Consider the following 21,672-nt stretch of genomic DNA (forward strand, 5'->3'; position numbering starts at 1 on the left):
AAGCACCATCTTGTGGCCTTTGTCACGACGTTTCTTATATTCGTATTGCTATTATAGTCGGTCATCCCAATAAGGCAACTAAGCTTGCCGCAGCACATCAGAACCTCAAGCGTCCCGATGGTCGACTCCTTTGTGGAAGAAACGCCAACGTATCTGGACAATACTTCCAGATAGTACGGAATCAAGATCCCATCTCGTGGCAGAACACACTTTGCCTAACGCATGTGTATGGTGGAAGGCAAATATATCTTACCAAATTGACCAGCTGCTCACGACCTCAGCAAGCGTGTGGGCTGCAAACGAGTTCCGCATCGTTTTAGAGGATTTCGGGTGAGGACCTTCAGTATCTCCGGGGGGTACTGAAGGTCCGAAGAACAATCAAGCCTGCCAATTTGCTAAAGTAATTAGGCAATGAAACAGTGTATTCATATCAAGCCAGGTCAAGGGAGGTAATCGAAAACAGAAACAGATCTTTCTGCCTATTCATGAACTTTTTCCTTGGGCTTTCCCACCTCGACGCGTATTCATGCTTGTGGGCACGGACACAGCAGGACACGTGGTTTCGGAAGGTGCACCGATATCCCGTACTGCATAGCGCTGCCACCGAACCTGGTAGCTATTGTTGCAAACGGCTGCAGCCGCTCCCACGAAGGTGGACGAAGCCAGGCGTTGCGGCAGATTCTGGGTTAACGCTGGGACCTTGGCTCACATTCAACTTGCAGGATTCCTCGCTACGATTCAAAAGTGACCCATCGGACACGGCGCAATTCTTCAGATCGAAGGTCTGGCGTGGTTTCGTTTCGTCTGGGCCCAACGTAGAAATCATAAAGGGGTGGTGGGTGCAAGAGAAGTCCTTGACGGTATTATGGTTGCTGGGACCGGTCATGTCGCACAACATGGTCTTGCTCTGCAGTGGCGGCTGCTAACTCTACATAGTAAAATATTGATGTTGCAGATTGCCTAGGCCTCGGACGATGGTTACAGCTTGGAGTTCGCAAGATACGTTTTTGACTAAAGAAAGATGGTACTATTGGCAATTTCGATGCGATTCCCGTTCACCACAATTCTTCCTCGTCTCCATCGATATCACTCGTCCACTTCTCGCACCCTTTTCCGTCTCCCGCTCTCTCGTTACACAGAAGATGTAGCCACATGCTCCATGCTTGAATTATGGCCCTAGCCCCCACCAGAGTATTTGAAACGGCCCCATCCCCTATGCCCTTATCAGTGATGGACCACGTTGGCGGGTGGTTGTTGTTGTCGTTGTCCACATTTTCTGTCAAACTGCCGTTCAGACTACAAGGGCGAATGCACTGCCAAGGGCAAAGCAGCGGTACACATTGGACGTTAAACAGCTTCCCAGGGAAGGGGTACTCAATAACGTCGGCCTTGCCTCGATGACCCACGGTTTCTGGTCACAAGAGCAAATATAGAGGAGATATTGCAGTTATAACACCTGGCTCTGGCTCGGTCACGTTCTGGTCTATTATATTTATGTTGCTCTTGCCATCTCAACAACCCTTCTACTATTATAAATAGGGGACGCAGATGCAGACAAAGCTGCAGACTTCTGCTGAAGATCGTTTCCTCTGCAGTGCTAGGAATAAACCTCCTCGCCAGATGCTGCATCCCTTGGCTGAAGCTCGTCAGCGCTCCGTTGACAGTACTTTCTATCGCATGGCGCAATTAATTGACTAATGGTTGTTGCAGTCTATTCACCACCAAACTTGGCAGCTAAGTAATATATCCGGCTTTCCAGTGTGCAACACACTTTCGTGATGACTGCCCAGCCGCCACGCAGCGACACCATTGTATACGGTTTCCGCACAGACGTCCCCAGGAGAAGGCCTGGTATGCCTACCAAATTAGAATTGCCCTTGATCTTCGCTGTTAGCATTCTATGTCGTTCTCTGTGCTCATGCTATGTGATGATAAAGATTCATTGGAAGCAGTACTACACAGAACAGTGTCTGATGAAACACTGCTACGTAATGAAACATTTCAGGTGTTTTCAGAGACCCCGAATGGCATGCACGCTAGATTGCCAGCTCAATTTCGTTGAGTTGTCTATGGAAGAACCAGCCTTGACGAACCATACCTGCAGGTGGGGTGGGAGGATTCGATTGCAGGAGCGCCCTGCAATGTTCTTTTATTTGAGGCTGTGGTCCTATTGGCCTACAACAGGCGAAAAACGGGCTGTGCCTCTCCCATACTTGCCTATTATTGGTTGTGGTGGATGGATCCAGGCGAGATGCGGGCTCCCTGCTTGCGCTAAAGCTGCAATCAGAGCGTGCGTCAAAAGCGACGATCCTGGCACCATTTCCACGTGGAACACTTAAGCTAGCGGGTAATTTGCAACGGCAGTACTGAGTACGTGGCAGCCTTTGGGATCGATGCTTTCAAGCCTGGACCGTCCGACGTAGAGTAAGCACAGGCAAGAGACTTCAGAGCTCAACAGCTACCAATTCGAGTCAAGACGAGGTCAGCCACCTCATTAATCCTCTATCAAGCGGGTCAGGCGTTGCCTCAGAGTCGTCACACAGGCCGCAACGCTGCCGTCTTCAGCTGTGCCGAATATGACGAAATGAGGTACGTAAGATGATGATAGGCAGCAGTAGTAATGCTTTCCCAGCCTCCTTCTAGCGCAGCGCCTTATTCTTCATTTCGGTGGCTTGCACGAACGGTCGGGGGTAGAGAGGAATATAGAAACAGTGAACATGTCCAAGAACCAAGGCCAACTACTTTAGCATACAGCATTAAACCCCAGGCCAAGTATTGATCATCTGTTGGTCCAGTGTACAGAGTCAAACTCAGAGTCAGGGTCAGAAGAGACAGAAATCGGTTGAAAGGTATGCTCAGATCCCGCGCAAGTCGACCACTTATCGGTATGGTGTTGCACAACCAACCTGCATTAGTAGCGTGGACTTAACGTAGTAGCCTTCAAACCCCCGTTACATCATTGCTGCCACTGACCTTAGGTCGGTCCCCCGTTTCCCTCCTGCCCATATCGGTTTTAGAAAACGGTTGCTAATCGGGATACTCCGTAAAGGCTGGCTTGATCTCTGAAGATCTGCAGCGATACCCGTACATGCTGGCTCTACCCTCTCTGGCCTATAATGCGTCCTGGACGTCAACCGTGGCCCAACCGCAAGGCCACTCTGGCAAAGAAGACATGCTTTTTCGCATGGCATCTTCCAGGCTGCCATTCTGCGCTGATCAGACAAAGCCATGCTTTTGACAGCACCAAGCGCCATATTGGCCAGTCCCTTTACGGCTGGAACGACCCTCCTCTACAGGGAGTGTGCTCCCGCAGACCAATCAGCAAGGCTGACTGTGCACAACGTATTCCTAGGCCCTTCAGCTCGGAAATCCCACGGTACCACACAAGCGAGAGGCTTCCACTATCTAGCACGGCCAAGTATCTGCAGGATGATCATGCACAATTATGTTGAAGGCTGACATGCAACCTCTACGTGTGGCAGCGATTTCGCGTGGTTTTGAAATCATTATCCCGGCATCTATTTCTGAACCTCTAGCCTCAACAAGCAATGTACTTTCTGATGCATAAAATCACATCACCTCTCTATTATCTCTCCCCCATTCTTCATTCGATGCTCTATATCATCAAGTCGCTTGCCAGAATAATCCCCTTCGAAGCCTACTTCCCGTTGCCCGAGAAGCAAAGTCCATGCGAAACTCTGGCCTTTACACCCCAGTTCACCCTAACCTCAATTGTTTCCGAAGTACTATCATTCTGCTTTCTGTCTGTCGCCCTGAAAACCAGTGAGAGCTTGTCACACTTAGGTGGCATATATTGACTGCTCGAAACGTGATGGTCGTCCTCATTGCATGTGTGACATGTGCCAAAGCAAAGGCAAAGTGCGACAAGAAGGTGTGTGCCAATCTCAACACTGCATTTTGTTAATTTGCAATGCGTGCAAAGCTCACTCAGACCAGATACCTTGTGGCCGGTGCGTGGCCAAAAGGATTTCGTGTCGTCCCAGAGGAGATCGGCGGTTCTCAGATGGACAGACGGAATTAAGTCTGGCAGACATTGAGCAGATTGCAGCCGCTACTGCTGGGAAGTCGGCTATTCAGACACCCAATCTCAGCCGTCGTCCTAGCATTGGGACGCTGTGTCCGAGCCAGAGGGAGACCCCACAGCACAGTCCACAATCAATCCTGCAGACGAATGGCAGTATTTCCAACCCCATGAATATTCCTTGGCCTACCGCCCAGCTTCCTTCGCCGAGCAGCAAGGACCAAGAGAATGACATGGGCAATTCGTCGCCTATTTCGTCATGTTGGAGATTCAATTCTTCTTTTGAGCAGAATCCAACGCTTACCAACATTGACCCTGGTATTATCCATAAAAAGATGCCCCTTCTCGACCACTTCCTTCCAATGGCATCCGACTCGATGCAAACTGATATTGACCTTCCGAGCCTAGATCTGAGTAGTTTTCCGGAATGCTCTCTACACCTTGGAGACTCTTCATTTCCGGGAAGCTTTAACGACCTCCACCTTGGCAGTAGCACCCCAACATTAATTCCCTCGATGACCATGTCGAGCGACACGTTACCATCACTTTCCCGCGGATCATCTGCGGATGAATCGAGTGGCACGTACCGAAGGGCCGTTGAAGATCATGACCATTTTGATGACGTAGAGGAGAGCTGGCCTGCATTTCGGTGCAACCCACTGAGGAGTTCTGCATCGTGTCCCCCTACCCCAGGAATCTATCTCGATGGGCTGTTTAGTCTGCTACGGAACCAAGGGGCATGGTCGTCCTGGATTTCGAGGACACACCTAGTGACACCGATACCTGCAGGTCGAGTTGGCGTTGAGTCTTTCGACGACGTGTCACGGGCGAAACTCAGTGCAGTCGCTCAAAGCTTCTTATACCATGCCTTCGATGTTCACAGGGCTCGAAGCATGAATGGTTCACATGCCGCTTTGAGCCACTCATCAAGCTTCATGATCTTGCCACCAGCCAGGGTTCTCGGATGCTTCCTCAGTGCATATGTGCGACAATTCGAGACCTACAATGTTTGCTGCTCTGGTAGCTTACTGAAGCCTAATTGGCTTCTTTATCAGTCCGATACGAATCTGTCGAGCTTACTGGTTCTGTTGATGCTCGCATATGGAGCAGCAGCTGACTCAACAACAGAAGCTCGCTACTTTTCAAGCGGACTTATTGAGGTGTGCCGGATTTCGTGGCAGAAAGTCGTCGAGCGTGATATCAGCCTGACTAGAGATCCGACAGCTCTGCTTTCAGGGTTGCTCCTGACGACTCTGCAAGCATGGAGCGGAGACAAAACTTTCATGGAGGTGGCAATGGGCAAGCGTGATAGTTACATCAATGTGGGTGTCAATGTCTTGCATGTGGCTTGAGCGTGCGGGCTGACCGAAAGCAGATGCTGCGGCAAGCAGGTTTTTTTGAAGCACAGCCTATCGAGGCCGAAGGCCTTCGCCAGCATCAGACCATTGATGCGGCTTGGGAGCAGTGGAAGCTGGATGAGAACAAGAGCAGGTGAGTAGCTGCTGCTTATCACATTGACATCCAAACGTGTGAGTAACCATGCCTTCCAACAGACTGGTTTATGCTTGGGTGGCCTTGGACCAAGAGATGAGTCTGTTCTATGACACTGCTCCGCTCGCTTCCATCTCGGAATTGAAGACTCCTCTACCCTCGACACCTGAACTGTGGAAAGCACGATCAGCCACGGAGTGGTGGAATCGCTACGAAAGACAGCAAGGTGCAGCCTCGCCCTCGGAACCATCGTTGTGCAAGCTTTTTCGGACCTTCGTTGAGGGAGAGTGGTCTCACAATGCCAAGCTGGGCCCTACCGAGCTTCGCCTTCTTCTCCATCCTCTGCAGGGCATCATCAGCCATCTCCGGCAGTTCTTAAGATGCTTTAACGATGACGACGTGCATGTGAAGCCATCCAGGATGAAGACCAAATCTGTTACACTTGCCAGGCAAGAAGAGGTCAAGGAACTTCTGCGAAACTGGTACCAGCTTGCCTGTAACTCCATGGAAACCTCCCCACTCATGTGCGCCAATCTTATCAATTTCCACCTTATTAGTCTAAATGTACTACTCGATTTTCCAGAGCTCGAACGGGCCGCCCGGGGAAATCCGTGTGACGATGCAACATTGCTGCTGTCGTGCATCAGGCTAATACATCCAGACGAGATTGAAGAGATCCTAATGCATTGCGGGCAAGTTTTGAAGAACATTCAAGCCATCTCGATGGACTTTAGGCCGCATTGGTGGCCAGGCGCTCACTACCGCGTGGCGCTTATAGCTTGGGCAGTCAGTATGACCCAGAGACGGTTTCAAAAAGGCTCGCACGATCAGCCCGGAACAGAGCAAGACCTGGTGGCGATCGATGCTCTTGCTCCCGATCATCCTTCCATTTCGCGCTTTCTCAAGCGACAGAGTGGCGTGGCAGCTTTTTCGAATGCGGATGGGTCGCTGGTATCACTTTCATCTCCAAGAAAAGTGCTGGCATATTTTTCTACTTCACTTGAGGATGATTCATCTATGCGCTTCACGACCGGGACGCGAAACAAACTGAGACGACTCGCAGCGCGGTGGGAATCTGTCATGAGTTGAAAAGTGGACGTCGCGTTCTTTAATCACCACTGAAAGGACCACGAGGGGTTCAGATGATGTTTCCAACAACGACTACCAGCAGAAGATACCTAAAACCTTTTGAGACGTAAGATGGATGGTGGATAGCAATGTGTGTCCGTGGCGATTGGTGTCAAGGAGTTTGAGCCTTCGCGTGTCATACTCATAGATCTCACGACCGACATTGATAAATGATGATTCTGAAGGTTCATCGGCGTTGGCCTATCTGCTTTCTTTAGATTGGAATACCCCTTGCACAAGCGCTTCGCTCGGGTACCAAAAATATGATAGCGTGCCTATCGTCCTCTGAGCGACTACTCTTATTCTACATGGCTAGCAGTCTTTCCTGTATGGACAATGATCGTAGTCGATGAAGATGAGCTTATCGCGACTGAGGTCTGGTTTGGCTTCTCTTAGATCCCAGTACGGGGCCTTGGCGCCTGCGGAGCTATTTCACCCGAACTTTGCCTTCAGATCTCCAGGCATTAGAAGCGCCATAGAATCCACGCTTGGAGCTGATAGCGCACCACACCCACCTAGCAAAGCTACGTAGTAGAGTGGCCTAGGGTTGGATTATGGAGACGGCGTAACTGTACTCCGGGGATAGACGACTAGTTAGGTTACGGCTAGCTGAAGCTCGGGAATGGAGGTCACCTTCAAAACCGGCTGCTACTGTTGGTCTTGGTGCTGTTAGTCTTATAAACGATACAGCCAATCATTGTTTCAGTCGTGATCTCCAACCCTCTAGACTCCCTAGCCGGGGGGGGGATTTTAATGTGGTTACACCTTGGGTCCTTCGGCCCATGCGATACGCAGTACGCTCTGCATTCGATGATGCCATCTAGTTCCCACTAAAAGATCCTACAACCAGTAACCTGTACCACTTACCCCGTATGTCTTTCTGAAACCGAAGGCTTGACGGTAAAGGTGGCGGAGGTCGATTTCAAGCACATCACCGGCTTCCTTAATGTAGAGCTTGCGATCATGGAGGCTATGGTCGATGTCTTCCAAGCCAGACCAAGATCATCCCTTCGCTTCCCAGTCTGAAATTTATCCTCCTGGGAGCATGGGGACACCATGCTATCTGCTTCTACTATAGTATCTTGGCGTCATTTCACTACTAAGGGATCGGGTTGGGTGGCTGAGAAGCAGATGGAATAGGTTTCGGACGAGCTAAACTCACCGTAACTTCCTCGTAACTTCCTCGGATCCTTCTCGCCATGTGCATTATTCGCCTTGGTGGAGGGTCGTGTGCCAAACGGATATCGTCACACACGCCAACCCAACCCCAGTAATGAGGTACCCGTACACAACTACCGGGACAGAGTTGATCCATCCGCTTGTCTTAGTGGGTCAGTCTAGTTCTCTGGCTGCCGGCGCTAGCTTAAGAAGCCGGTTAAAAAATCCAGAGAGAGTTCCCGCTATGCGGTTGGACCGCCCCTAAGGCTTTAGTTGCCGTCGTTGGTCGGAGCTAAAGGAGAGATCTGAAACTTCATTTGAATTGATCCGCCCACATGGCGCAGCACGGGTCGCTTCCGTTTCCATGGCCAATATGATGTGCAGGGCCACGTCTCTGTTGCGGATTCCTGTTTGCGCTTTTTGGCCCCCTGCCACGTCGTCGTCCAAGAACACGGTGCATCTAATAAGAATACGTCGCGAGAGGTGTATGGAATGCAGCCATGTGGCCATTGTTGCATCGATTAGAGTGGCCCCCCTTTTGTGGGGTGAGGCTGACGTCGTTGACAATCCTCCGGATCCTCGTGGTGAGGGCCGATCATCTCAAGTCGGTGCTCGAGCATCGTGTACACATCGATCCTGAAGGCACAGCTGAGGCGCTGGATGGATTCAATCTGCTTTGGCATACAAGGAAGCAGGTCTGGATCAAGCCCAACAGCAACCAACGCGGCACTTGATGCTTAGAGATGGGGTCAAGAGCAATCCCCACAGATGCCGGTGGCCCTCTGTCGTCCATGTCTGACAACGAAACGGTAACTTAAGGCTGACTCTTAATTTAGCACGTTCTAGCTAAAGAGTGTATGACGCAGGTGAGACGTGCTGACAAAACCTCTCACAGTGTATCCATTTGAAGCCAAATAGCCCAAATCAAAACACCTGACAAATAAATTAAATCCGTGCATTCGGAAATTTAACAAATAAAAGTCTTGGCGGACTCGGTTTCTGAGATGAAAATCCTTCAGAGACCTCCTAACAAAACATTGCTTATTGACAAATGAGTCGAGTCAAAACAAATCAAACTCAGGGATTAAATGGGCTAATCAAATGGGGGTCATGATTTGGGTTACTTGATTTGATGGATACATTGAGCAGTTGGCACTTGCCGATGGGATAACTCTGGTCTCTTTGGATGGTGTACTAGAAACCTTAGCCCTACATGTGCTAAAGCTACAGGAGCGTCAGTAATCAGCCTCGCAAAGTCTGGTCGCTAATCCAGCAGGCAATGTCCATGGCACAATTGACACATCTGCCAAAAGCTGGCTTCAACTAGGAGACAGCTGAAACATTCCGCTGACGAAGGTTTATGAGAGTAATTTTTTTTTAAAAGATGGACACCTTCATGAGTGCTGTGTTTGCCTTAGCCGCAGACAATAGCTTGAACGAGAAGTTGTCCAAACAGAATCTATACGTTGCCCATCGACGTGACAACCCGGATGCTTGCATTCAGGTGTGCTGCCTTCGTAGCTCATGACCGCAACACTTCAACATCAGAGGCGGAAGCCTGCAACAAACTTGAACCAGCGGGCCTTGGTCAATATCGCAAGTATGCTATCGTGCGGTTTGTGGGACTTGGGGATGTGTTCTATTGTTTCCAACGACTTCCAAGCGTCTCATGAGCATCTCTTGACGCGCTCTGGTCCTACCAGGTGCGGCGCGGTGAGGGAGAGGACGCAAACAGCCACCCTACCAACCGCCAAAAGGACAGCGCGGATGGGTTGGGGCTTCGAACTATATCTGGTTCATGTATCCTTCCTGACGAGGTGCGGTGCTGCGAGTTTGTAACCCTCCCCCCTTTTTTCGGCCTAGGGCTACCGAAAGTAGAGTGGTTGGTTGGTTGATTGGAATCTAGTATAGCGCTGTGGTGTTGGGATCTGGTTTTGGTATTAGCATTTAGTGCTCGGTAGGGTACGCTGTTCGCTAGGCTGGTAGGATGGCAGCAGCAGTGGCAATAACAATGGGATTCACGCCGCTCAGTCCCAACCAGTAGGATTATTAGGAAAGGAAAGGGGGGAATAAACTGGGATGAACACGCCGTCTGTGTCGCTGAAAGAAAAAAGAAAAGAAAAGGAGACATCATGGCTAGCCGAGGGAGGAGGAGCAAGTTTTGCGGGAATTTTCGTCGGAGATGACTCATACGCGGGACCGTTGTGATTGCACTGGTGACGGGGGTTCGTGATGCTGATTTTGGCGCAGGAAGGACCCAGCGGTGGAGGTGGAGAACGTAGGAGCTTGGAAGTAGACCTATAGAGTAAATAAAAGTGGCTGGGGGAAAATAAGGTTGGGGCCTTGTGAAACATAGGAAGAAAGTTAAATGAATTCTTATACGGTGGTTACTAGTAATTCGCCCTCATCTTTCCCAGATTAGAAGTCACGATGAGGGTTAGCATGGGTTGTGATAGTTGGGGAAGGCCTTAAACGTTTTGAAGGCTGCTATACTATGCGACGAGGAGACAGCAGATATAACCGGTGGTAATGGCGAATATTCCCGAAAGGAAGGTCTAAGTCGGGAGTTCTCCGCCGGTGGTATGGGAGTTGCGCCGATGAGTTTGTGATTAAGAAGAAGCAGAAGAGACATCAGCCCCAAAATTTAAAAGGGTATTCATCAAATCTCAAACGAGGCAAATCGAGGCACTGATTTGCTTTGCTTCACTGATTTGTCAAATCGAGTCAAATCCTAGTAAGCAATATATTCCTAGGGATTTACCACGGATTCTCATCAGAATCCAGTGCCCGCCAAGACTATTATTATTCCACTGAAGTTGAACTGAATATTCCCGCCAAGACTTCAGTTTGACTAATCGTCAAATCCACGGAGGCTGACTTGCTTCGACGAAGGCACCGATTTGATTTGATTTGCCAAGCATTTGATTTGATCGGGTTGACTAATTTGATTTGATGGACACACTGAAGTCTGCTGCTGCAGCTGCAGCAAAATACAGAAGCAGCACTCACAGATAAGGCTTTTATAAAGCCTGAACGAGAACAGTAGCAGATCCAATAGAGCGTAACCTATCATCACCATCCTCAGGGTTGAAAGAAAGGAATACAAGGCCAAGGCCATCATAGAAAGAGCTACAATGTAAAAGAGTCGTCGAAATCTCCTGCTTTGCAACCAGAGCAGCCAGCGAAAAATTAGACCCCTACACTGCCTCTGCAAAGGACTCTTAATCTCAAGAGTAATGTACCTTCTCGCAGCTTGAAGGATGAAAGAACATCAAAATCCAAGGGAAAGTTGACCCTCCCCGTCCTCATCTCCAGACTATGGATGGCCCACTAAGAAAATTTAGATTTGCCACATTAGGAAATTGCCCTATTCTGGCCTGATTTGCTCGAACAAGCGAGTACGAAGTTGCAAGTGGGGTAAACAACAGATGCCGGCCAAAAGGAGTTAAGGAAAACGGGTGATTACCAGGTAGGAAAGCAGCCTTGTGGCGTGCCGGTCTTATCAAACTTCTGCAACTCCGCCTACTTACTAGTATTCTAGTACTCAAACCCTTGAAATTACAGTTATGGTGCATGTCCGGTCCTGTTGGGTATCAGGAGCTCAGTAGCCGATGTGAGACCGTAAGGAGGAGGAAGAGCTTCTTTTCAGGCACAGGGTACGAGCATGGATTGCGGCAAAACGATAAAATGGCAAGGTCACGAAGGGTGACCCCTTAAGCGTTTGGCAAAGTGATGACATGATGCAGATAAGGGGAGGGAAGCATAAAGGACTGTGCATACGGCCTTATTTCAAGCGCTAAGAAATGGCATGATAACATTTGCATTACTTCGTTGATCTGCTGGGAATTCGGGAGCTATCGGATGCAGGTGTTGGCCTTACGGGGATTACGTAGTACGGTACTTTCGACAAAGATCCACACTGATCTCCGCTACCCCTTTGGATGGGGTAAGGCTCCTAGATCGTGACGGAGGTGGAGACTAAAAGTGTTGGGACAGACGCCAGAACCAGGCCGCGAGGTTTGGTCTGAATAAAGTTATTTAGCGTTGGGTGGAATTCCCTTCTCGTACGCAGCAAGGGGGAGGAGAGTAGAACATCACCCACGTTTCTTGCCCAAGTTGCACCACATTAAACACATCAACACAGCATTGGGCTAGCTAAACCTTGAGCATTTAGATATCGTATATCCGATTCACCCCAACCGTTGCGATCACTGTTCCAAGTTCTAACCATCACTCTCCAGCGCATCCGAGCCGTCTAACAGTGGCTAGCCAATTTGAAATTTCGTTGCTGGAACAATCTAGTCATTTCGAGAAGATCATTCTCCAGACTCTTAGGTAGACTTTGAAATACCTCCACTGACGTCTCATTCTTGACTCTATAACAAAGGTCACCGAACCGACCAAGTAAAGGTTGTAATTTCTGCACTTCTGGCTTGAGTATGTTTAGCTTCAACCTTTGTTCGGCTCCCACGTCGACGGGAAAAGTCCTTGGCATCAATTGCGTGGTAGGAGTGCTCTCTTATTGAGCGCTTATGCTCGGATCTGCAGCCTGGCAGTAGGCCAGGACCTTGGTCAGTAGCGTTTATAGAAGCATGGCCAGACTCTCATCGCGGCTCGAGAGAAGCAGCCCATGCAGTTCAGCGTACTGGAACATTGATACTTTGCCCAGGAATTCATGGTCATGATCATGTCGGATGGTGCTGACGAGTTCCACAAAGTTAAAGGTTTGTAGAGCATATTCAGAGTCTCCAAGCACTGAGACAAGCATTCGCATTGCAAAGAGTCAGATGGGCCATGAATGATTCAAGGGAAAAAGCATTTTGCCTTTTCCCGTCAAGTGTTTCTTTAGCAGAACTTGATGGCGTGTAGAGTCTAGGAGTTGGTGATACAGAGGGGTCGAGGGCAGGCATGTTGAGCTTAGTGCCGAACAAATCTCGTGAAAGATTAATATCGGGTTGCGTAAATAGAGTCTGTGTAGATTCTGAGGAGGCGAATCAAATAAGGGGAGAGAATGTGATCGGATGAAGAGTGCCTAATCCGGTGAAGTCTGGTATTATGAACGTGCTGAAGCTAGGAAGGGTTTTGGAGCATATCGAGATTATCCGAGGAGATGATCCAGTCCGGTAGAGACGCACAATCCGTAGAACCTCTTTGACTACGTGTAGGAGAGTTTTGTGAGGTTTGTCATCCGGTCATGGCCTTCGTTTTACCGGGTCTTCGTGAGGGCAGATACATGCACTGAAAGCCTCGGGTGACGCATCGCTCGCACTCAGACTTCGTTATCGAGCATTTGATTTTCGGTTTGTAGCAGTTATCGCAGGAGCCCCTCATTCCCTCAGTCACAGAACGAGATGGGAGCGGATCAGGTTCAGCAGAATCGCTGGAAGGACCTGGCATTGCGGATGGTAATGTTGAGTCCGAGCTCATGGCACTAGGGACTTTAGTTATCTTCATCGAGTAGGCAGAGTAGGTATCGTGTTGAGGTTGACTAGAGCTCATAATTGATCAGAGCCCTTTTGTTGGCTTGAAAGGGAAGATCGAGCAGGCGGCTCTGCAAGTCTTGAGGATAGAGGAATACTTGTTGAAAGAAAGGTTGACCGATATGGTTTCAACATAGCACAGAACATGTTCCCACGCAGACTACCTCCACGATCCTAAGCGTGGTCAAGCCGCTCTGCTTGCCGAGTCCACCCGTTATCATTTCGTTTTATAGTGACAGCCGAAACGCAGCGGATATGCGGCGAGTCGGGTTTAGCTATGTCAGCGCCCCACGTGCCAACTCAACCAACGTTAAAATAAGCTTGAGGAAATTAAGCTTGGTACTTTGTAGTCATGTCCGACCATTGGGGTACAGAACCCGACGCTCCGGTCGTGACAGAAAACGCTTCAGGCTTCATATCCAAGAGTAATGTTGTGTCTAGCAAAATCTCGCCACCAACGTAATCCGGTACAACTTGCGCTGCCCTTCCTGGTAGAAGGCCATGTTATCCTTGAGCGGAGATGGATAACGGAGAATATATTGAACTTGGATCGGACTGAAACAACAAACTGTGTGCAGCGCGCTACCTTTACTCCATTGATTTTGATCATTCTCAACGCTCACAAGGCTGGCTTGATTAAGCCATGTAACATTGCTGATTGGTAGAAACGTCCCCAAAACCGGAAATCTGTGGCTGTAGAAATATCGTAGTACGAGTCCATCTCATAGGAGTACTGTTACACCTGAATTGTCATAGGCAAAGCTTGAGAGAAAGGTCAAACTTACTTGTACGTAGCAGCCAGAGTTCCCTGCATGAGTTCCCGGATTTCCAATCTAGAATATACCATTCCCTCCTTTAAAGGCAACCAAGAAAAGATGGGCAGCCTCTACTCGGCCCATCCGGGTCAAATCTGGTTCCTGGCAGGTGCATTGCTGTAAACCAACATGAAGTCGATGGTCGCTGTTGGGTAGTCGGGTCATCCAAGAGCGCTGAAGGGCAGATTGTTTGGGCATCAAAGTTGAGAGATGCAGTCAAACAAACACCTTAGGTATTTGGTATCCATCATGGGATTGTTCCGCATGACGGGTTATGAACACCTTGTCCAAGGTTCGGTTGATCTTAGCACTACACCCTCATGGTTCGGATGTCGAGCGAATCTAGTCATTGTGTGGTTTAGAACACACAATATCGTTGACGGCAAGTTCTAGTGTGTGCCCAAAAAAGGTTTTCGCTGCATATGCACCGTACTGCCGTGAAATGACCCCAATTATCATTGATCTTTACCCGCTGCTCTAGTTAGAATGCTTCTGGGGTTGCGACCACCAGGGTATGGTTCATTTGATTCATTTGTCAAACGAGGCAAATCATGGTAAGCAATAATTTTGTTAGGATAACTGTCGAGAATTTCCATCTCGCAAAAGGAGTCCGCCAAGACTTTTTATTTTTTCAACAAAAATATGCCAAAATATACAACTTTTCTGCCAAGACCCAATTTGATTAATCTGACAAACGCGATTTGATTTGATTTTGATTTGACTAATTTGATGTGACTGGATACACTGGCGACCACACTTTGATTGGTCGAACATCACGTGATACTACTTGGCAATGGATTTATGAGCCACTAATAATTAGTGTCATTTTATGGCAGGGCGATGAATACTTGTAATATCTAATCGTACGTCTTAGTTGAAGACTTTGATGGAAATACTTATTGCTGGATTGATTTGTAAGTTGTTGTGGCTCGGTAGCCTGCAACTGAATTCAATGATATCAGCTCTTTCGCTGGATATGGAAAACCGCGACTAGTGTACCACTGCAGGACATTCGCTGCGGAAAAGCTTCGCAAAAACAACCTGTGAATGGGGATAATGCCAACTCCTTTGCCATCATGATACTAACGCTATGCTGCTTCCTATACCAGTTTCTCCTGTCCGCCATCTTGCCGCCTCAGATAGCATGCCCCCCATGCTCAATACCAAGTTCCTGCATAACGTTCCCGGCGGCAGCAAGTCCCGTTGGTCCTGCATCCAGATAGACGGCACCAATGACCGCCTCAACAGTGGTGGCCATCATCTTGGACGAAGCCTGTTTCTGCCCGTTCGGAAGCTCTATGCACTTCACAAGATCGCTACTCGTTCCCACCCTTCCCAACATTGCATTGGACACGACAGACTGCCGGATGTTGTCCCAGGTTCCTATGCAACGAAACGATCAGCTCCAAACGTCATGTACTGGCCGAGATACTGGAAAAGGGTGCAAAACCTACCTTCCAGCGCACCACTATCGTACCAATCTTTGGAGAGTATCAGATCAAGAACGAAGTCGCCAACGATGGCCAACCGTTTGTTGCCATTCGGAATTGATCGTGAACCAGCGCTTCTCACGCCACTTCCAGCCATCTGGAGCGCTTCCCAGCAGAGGTCGCGATCTTTGAACTGGTATTTAAGGATCTCTTGGCAGTGGTCCACTTTGGGGAGCATGCTAGGGTGATGCATGTTGAAGGTGTTGTGCTGTGTTGAAGTTGATTGAAATATGGGTGTGATGGGAGGAGGAGTTTAACGTTTGGGAAGAACAGGCAGAACTACTCCCTGGAGTGATGGATAAAAAGAGAAGAGAGAGGAAAGGAAGGAAACGTTGTCGATACTTAAATCAATCAAAATAGCGCCGCAACATGGTGCGTTAGAAAGAACTGGTACCGTCCTAAAATCTGCCTGCAGTCTGCCTGCAGTCTGCCTGCATAAACGGCAATAGGACTAAGCATCACAAGAGCCTTCTCGAACCGTTAGAAATGCTATATGCAAACACCGTAATACAAGCACAATCTTCAGCCCATTTTGTGCCGCTGTCAAATCCAAGACAGCAACGGTTATAACGTCAGGTACGGAAAGGAATAATGAAACACCCGAGCCGGCAGCTGTGGGAACATAGAGAGCTAAGCCTGATACGAAAGGCAGATCCGGAGAGACGTGCCGCACACACGGCATAATTGTGGCGCAGCCATCACAAACCTCCCAAGAGCTCCGAAAATGCGCCTTCGGCTTCAAGTTGCCCATTGAGTTGTGCAACCTTCCAGTTTTACAGAATTTGGCGGCGATACTTCTCCGAGTGAGGCTTCAAACTGAAGGTGAACGGGTTCGGCTTGATGATGAGGTAGGAATTGTACTCATTCGACGGAATATCAATCTGTCTTCCAAGTTCATCGCTTGCCTGTGTGAAGTTGAAGCCCTAGGCCATGCCACCGCAAGCCTCAAGCACAACATCCGCTGTCAAGCTTTGCCCAATGCACGTTCGTCGACCGCAGCCGAACGAAGTATGATTGATGGTGATAGGTTAAGATTTGAGTGGCTCTTTATAAATCGGCCATCCGGGTTGGAACCATCTTTCGGGCCTGAGGTTAGCGGCATTTGGATCACTTCCTTCGTCGCGGCAGAAAGCCCTACATAGCAGTGTCAGTCATGGTAGAAAGCTACGGGCAGCCTTCCAAATCATTCAAGCGGGGTGACAAAAGAACCCCTAGGCAGGAAACAGCGGTCGTAAATATCGTCATGCTCTAGCTCGTGACCGACATCTGCGGAACATTAGATAAAGGATGCCTCTACTATAGACATATAATGTTTACTCGTAAGTACAGGTGGCCTCCATCCCAGACATTCCTTGATGACCGATCGCAGAATGGGCAATCTTGTTGCTTCAGTTGCTTCTGGCATGCGACCGTCGATTTTGGTCTCGAATTCTATGTAAACTCGAGCAAGCCACTGAGGGTGGTGGAGCATTACTAGAACAAATGTATGCAAGGGTGATCCCATAGGGAAGACCCCAGCAACTCCAATCATCTCCACGAGGAACGCACCTTCACAATCACCCATACCTGAGGACTTTTGCTGCTTCCCGAGGAATGACCGCATAGATGATGGGTCATTATGTCTCTTGTCGAAAATATCTCGACGACTGTTGCTTTGGAGAGCGACGAATCATTTTGCCTTCCGAGCACGTCTTTTGGCTTCTTTTGCCACCCTAGATATCCAATCTGGGAGTAGAAGGAGAGGAGTGAGTGCGTTTGTCAATGGACCAGCTGGTGACATTTGGTGTAACAGCGCCCATGCGTCGTCCAGCGAATCTTCCGCAGGGGCAGTGGAGCACCAGAGCAGTTTGACCAGTTGTTGGGGTCCTTCAACATGCTGGTAGCATTCTCTTTGTCTCAATGGACGGGTATTGATGATACTCCTCGTTGAAAGACTCAACGATGAGGTCATGTGCGTGTTCTGTTGATTCTTCCACGTGTCTGTAAGTAGAGTCAGTGGCATTCCCTCGATCGCGTTCTTCGAGATGCAGTCAGATTGCTTACTATTCCTGCCCATGAATGCAGGATACTCTCCTGTTCCAGTACCACTTTTCGAATCATATAGATGGAACACCTGGCCGATCTGAGTGGATAGCACCACATTGTCACAACAGCTCATGCGCAATATGCTCCTTGGTCACAGTTATGATTATCTTTCCCATTGCTCTGCTTTGATAGATCGAACTATACTGCTTAGCCCACGCGTACATGCCATACCAGGCATAATATCGTGCAGGGTGTCCATTTGAATCAAATTGAGTCAAATAAACCAGGTCAAATGCTTAGCAATTGACCTAAATCTGTACTTTCCTTAAAACCAAATCAAGACTTTGAAATTTAACAGATCCGTGAAAGTGAAGTTTTGGCGGAAAGGTCTTTTATTTTGAAATTTTAGGGTTAATTTTGATGAATAAATAAAAGTCTTGGCAGACTCCTCTTGCGAATTGAATTTGCAAAAAAAGACATATCCTCGCAACAAACTATTACTTAGTGACATTTGACTCAAATTGACCCCTGGGATTAGATAAGTAAATTAAATGGGTGTCATGATTATGTTTAGTTGATTTGATGGATAGAACGCGGCTGATGTACCTTTTATGTCCCGAGAATACAAGAGTCTCCCGGGGACCAAACTGAAATTTGCAATTTGTCTTGAGATATCATCAGATACCAGAATTTCAAGCTAATCTATGGCCGCGTTGCTCTCTTCGTATGTTTCACTAATCCAAACATCAGCTGAGGCTTTGCGACACCGTGGTGGACTCATCTGCGAGAGCTGCAAAGAGATTATCTGGACATCTGAGATTCTCGTGATGAGTGCGTCTAGGAAATTTCCAGGAACAGCTTGTACGATACCTATGCGAAAACCGAGGGCAAGGTGATGCGTGAAATTGTTATTGCAGATGGAACGATGCTCAAGGACTTGAACTATGTTGAACTTAGCTCCGCAGACTATTAAAGTACATTAGCACAGGCACTCAGTCATCTCAACCATGATTCCCATACATGATCAGGGCGTATAACGGTCTCTCCTTTTTAAGGTTGGTTTTCTTCATTCATATTATAGCACACCCGAACAGATATGAAAGTGCCTCCCGCTCATTGAGCCTTCCCACTCGAGCCGATCACATCCATCATCCACTCCAGGCGCTCCTGAATCAATTGCGTTCCCTGCTCCATCAATTCAGTCAAAGGCACCTTGCCAGCGTTTTCCTTGACATATTGATTGTATCGCCACAGCACAAGGTCGTTCACGTTTAGCCTGGTCATGCCATGTTGGACACAGGTACGTAGAATGTCCTCGGTAAACTCATTCGTTCCATGCATCACAAGCTGCACTTTGCCCTGGCTCGCCTTGCGTACACTGTCAAGTCTAGGACGCGTCAACCGCCCAATGTACTGATGTAAAGGGATGCGAGCACGCTAACCTCGGCAAATCCAATTTGATGTTTTCGATTCCGCCATATTTTCCGTGCACATTCCCAAACGCTGGCGCCAGAAAATCAATGCCCGTATCAATGAACTGCATGGCTTCCTCTGGTGTCGTCAATATGCCTTCCAAGTCTGCTGTATCCTTGACACCGTCTTCTCCACCATTGATCCTACCGGGCTCCGCTTCAGTCGCAATGCCCTGCTCATGGCAATGTTGAACCAGCTCAGCAGTCCGCTGTAGGTTTTCCTCCTTCCCGTAATGCGACATATCTACCATGATTGAGTCAAAGGGCATGCTAGCTGCGCGTTTGATGCTGGCCTCATCTTGTGCATGGTCCAGGTGTAGAGAAATGGGGACAGATGCTGAATTGCACGCATCAGCTGCAAGATTGACGAGAAGGCCATTGGCGTAGGTCATCGCCCATGGAAATAGAAGGATTTGAGCAGGTGAGCGCCTGCGCTCCGCCGCTCGAACCACTGCAACGATGGTCTCCAAATTGTACTGTGAAGACAGTTTTAGGGATCTGGATCAAGTGAAACAAACAAGACCACTACCGACACAACTCCTGGCACTCCATAACCACCTTGTTCCGCAGCTTTCAGAATATGTATGCTCTTGTTATTGGCTAAGTTGTTTACCATGGTTGCATAGGAGCCGGGCTAACTGCGGAAAGATAGTCCGATTTGAGCCCGAGTGGTCAGAAGAGCACGTTCAGCGGCGAATGCAACTGTGAAGAAGAAATATTTGCTCACCAGTTCAGGGGATTAGATGGTTTTCGCAGGGTCAAAAATCATCCCCATGCGGGGAAGCTGGGAAGGGCCGAAGGGCTCATTTAGAAAACCGGGGTCAATCTTGGCAACGGTAGCCGCTGACTTTGAAGTAAGCTTTGGTGTTGGGCAGAAGCAGATTCATATTATTATTATTTTTTGGCAAAAAGTGACGGTCCTCCGGTCCGATTCGAATCGTGAGACAGGGCACAGTTCCTCTTTTTCAGCATCTAGGCTAGAGGCCATGTGCTGGATAGACTCAGCAATGGCACCCTTGGTGTCATGAAGATCATTTTCAAATTATTGTATCTCTGGATACATCTGACCAGAAGAAGCACATCATCATGGGGAGACGGATTGTAGAGCGGTCGATACCCCGTCACAGGGCCTGCAGGATAGAGCAGTGAGGGGATGAAACTAAATGAGATCAATTCCTATTAGCACTCTGATGGTTTAGTCGTTTTGCTCCTCCTTCGAGACCCACTTGGACTGCCGGTCGTCAATATCTCGAGCCATATGAAGCCGGTTCCGTCCCGCTGCCGGGCGGTGTGGGGTAAATATCCTAGATATCCTCGGATCACACCATGGGGACCATGATCTCTTCAAGTCGACCTGTCTTTTGGCACGAGTCATGCACACGCCACCAAACCATGAAGCTCCATCGTGAAGTATATAGGGCGTGGAGGTCACCTTTGGCAGACAGCCATCCAGAGCATTGCAGATTATTGTCACGGGTTCCTCCTTCGCCAAATCAGCCAGATTTTCAAGGCCTAATCACAGTCCAAGATGCATTTTCTTATTACAGGAGCAGCCGGCTTTATTGGCCAACTGGTGGCACAAACCATCCTGAATGAAGAGCAATATACCGTACTGCTGACGGATGTGATTGATCCACCAATCCCAGAAGGCGTTAAATATCCCCAAAACGCCAAGATATTGAGAGCAGACCTTTGTTCGGCTGCTGAGTCGGTCGTTGAGAAGAACTTGGATGCTGTGTACATCTTTCACGGCATTATGTCTTCGGGGTCAGAGGAAAACTTCGAGCTGGGTATGCGTGTCAACGTGGAAGCCACACGCAGCTTGCTAGAGACTCTGAGAAAAATCTGTCCAGGAGTACGTGTGATTTATGCATCGAGTCAAGCAGTCTATGGCCGACCAGTTCCAGATATTGTGGATGAATCGATTAGGCCAACCCCAGAGTCGTCGTATGGTGCCGAGAAGTTGATCTGCGAGACCCTGGTGAATGATTACACAAGGCGAGGATTCATTGATGGCTTTAGTCTTCGGTTCCCAACCGTTTCCATTCGGCCAGGCAAGCCGACAGCTGCTGCGTCCTCATTCCTGTCCGGTATGATCAGAGAACCGCTCAAAGGTCAGGAATCGGTCATTCCTCTGCAAGATCGGTCCTTCACTTCATGGGTCTGTTCACCAAGGACGTTGGCTGGCAATTTGATGCACGTGTTGACTGTACCATCACTGAGCTTACCGTTACATGATCGACCAATCAACATGCCAGGGACAGGCGTGACCATCCAGGAGATGATAGATGCTTTGGAAAAGGTTGGTGGAAAGGACAAGTTGAAGCTGATCAAAGAGATCACAGATCCGGCGCAGGAAAAGATCTTGCGGTCTTGGGCAAACAATTTCGATAACTCGAAAGCGTACAAAATGGGGTTTCAGCAGGATCCTGGATTCGAGCAAGCAGTGATAGATTACAAGGAGTCCTTGAGATGATCAACAATGATCTCATATGAGACACTGCGTTACCTGAGAGAGTTCAGGTTCATCCAAAGGCATGACCTTGACTGTAGGATGAGCTCTTGATGTCT

General features: G+C 48.7%; 4 protein-coding genes across 4 annotated transcripts; 2 read left to right on the forward strand and 2 right to left on the reverse strand.

The window, feature by feature from the left end:
• Positions 1–3,931: 3,931 nt before the first annotated feature.
• Positions 3,932–6,725, forward strand: EPUS_01854 (uncharacterized protein; the record flags this gene model as incomplete). The annotated part of the gene is made up of 6 exons (XM_007806591.1): positions 3,932–3,971; positions 4,025–5,364; positions 5,418–5,533; positions 5,596–6,146; positions 6,195–6,600; positions 6,659–6,725. The coding sequence occupies 6 exons, from the start codon at positions 3,932–3,934 to the stop codon at positions 6,723–6,725; spliced, it is 2,520 nt and encodes an 839-aa protein (XP_007804782.1).
• An 8,524-nt stretch (positions 6,726–15,249) lies between these two features.
• Positions 15,250–15,797, reverse strand: EPUS_01855 (uncharacterized protein; the record flags this gene model as incomplete). Its single annotated transcript, XM_007806592.1, has 2 exons — positions 15,250–15,497; positions 15,569–15,797. The coding sequence occupies 2 exons, from the start codon at positions 15,795–15,797 to the stop codon at positions 15,250–15,252; spliced, it is 477 nt and encodes a 158-aa protein (XP_007804783.1).
• A 2,945-nt stretch (positions 15,798–18,742) lies between these two features.
• On the reverse strand, positions 18,743–19,717 carry EPUS_01856 (fructose-bisphosphate aldolase; the record flags this gene model as incomplete). The annotated part of the gene is made up of 3 exons (XM_007806593.1): positions 18,743–19,016; positions 19,072–19,577; positions 19,631–19,717. The coding sequence occupies 3 exons, from the start codon at positions 19,715–19,717 to the stop codon at positions 18,743–18,745; spliced, it is 867 nt and encodes a 288-aa protein (XP_007804784.1).
• A 912-nt stretch (positions 19,718–20,629) lies between these two features.
• EPUS_01857 (uncharacterized protein) lies at positions 20,630–21,577 on the forward strand (the record flags this gene model as incomplete). The annotated part of the gene is made up of 1 exon (XM_007806594.1): positions 20,630–21,577. One exon carries the CDS (start codon positions 20,630–20,632, stop codon positions 21,575–21,577), a length of 948 nt encoding a protein of 315 aa, XP_007804785.1.
• Between the last annotated feature and the right edge of the window lie 95 nt (positions 21,578–21,672).

The sequence above is a fragment of the Endocarpon pusillum genome, assembly GCF_000464535.1.
Source record: "Endocarpon pusillum Z07020 unplaced genomic scaffold scaffold5526, whole genome shotgun sequence".
NCBI classification, from domain to species: domain Eukaryota; kingdom Fungi; phylum Ascomycota; class Eurotiomycetes; order Verrucariales; family Verrucariaceae; genus Endocarpon; species Endocarpon pusillum.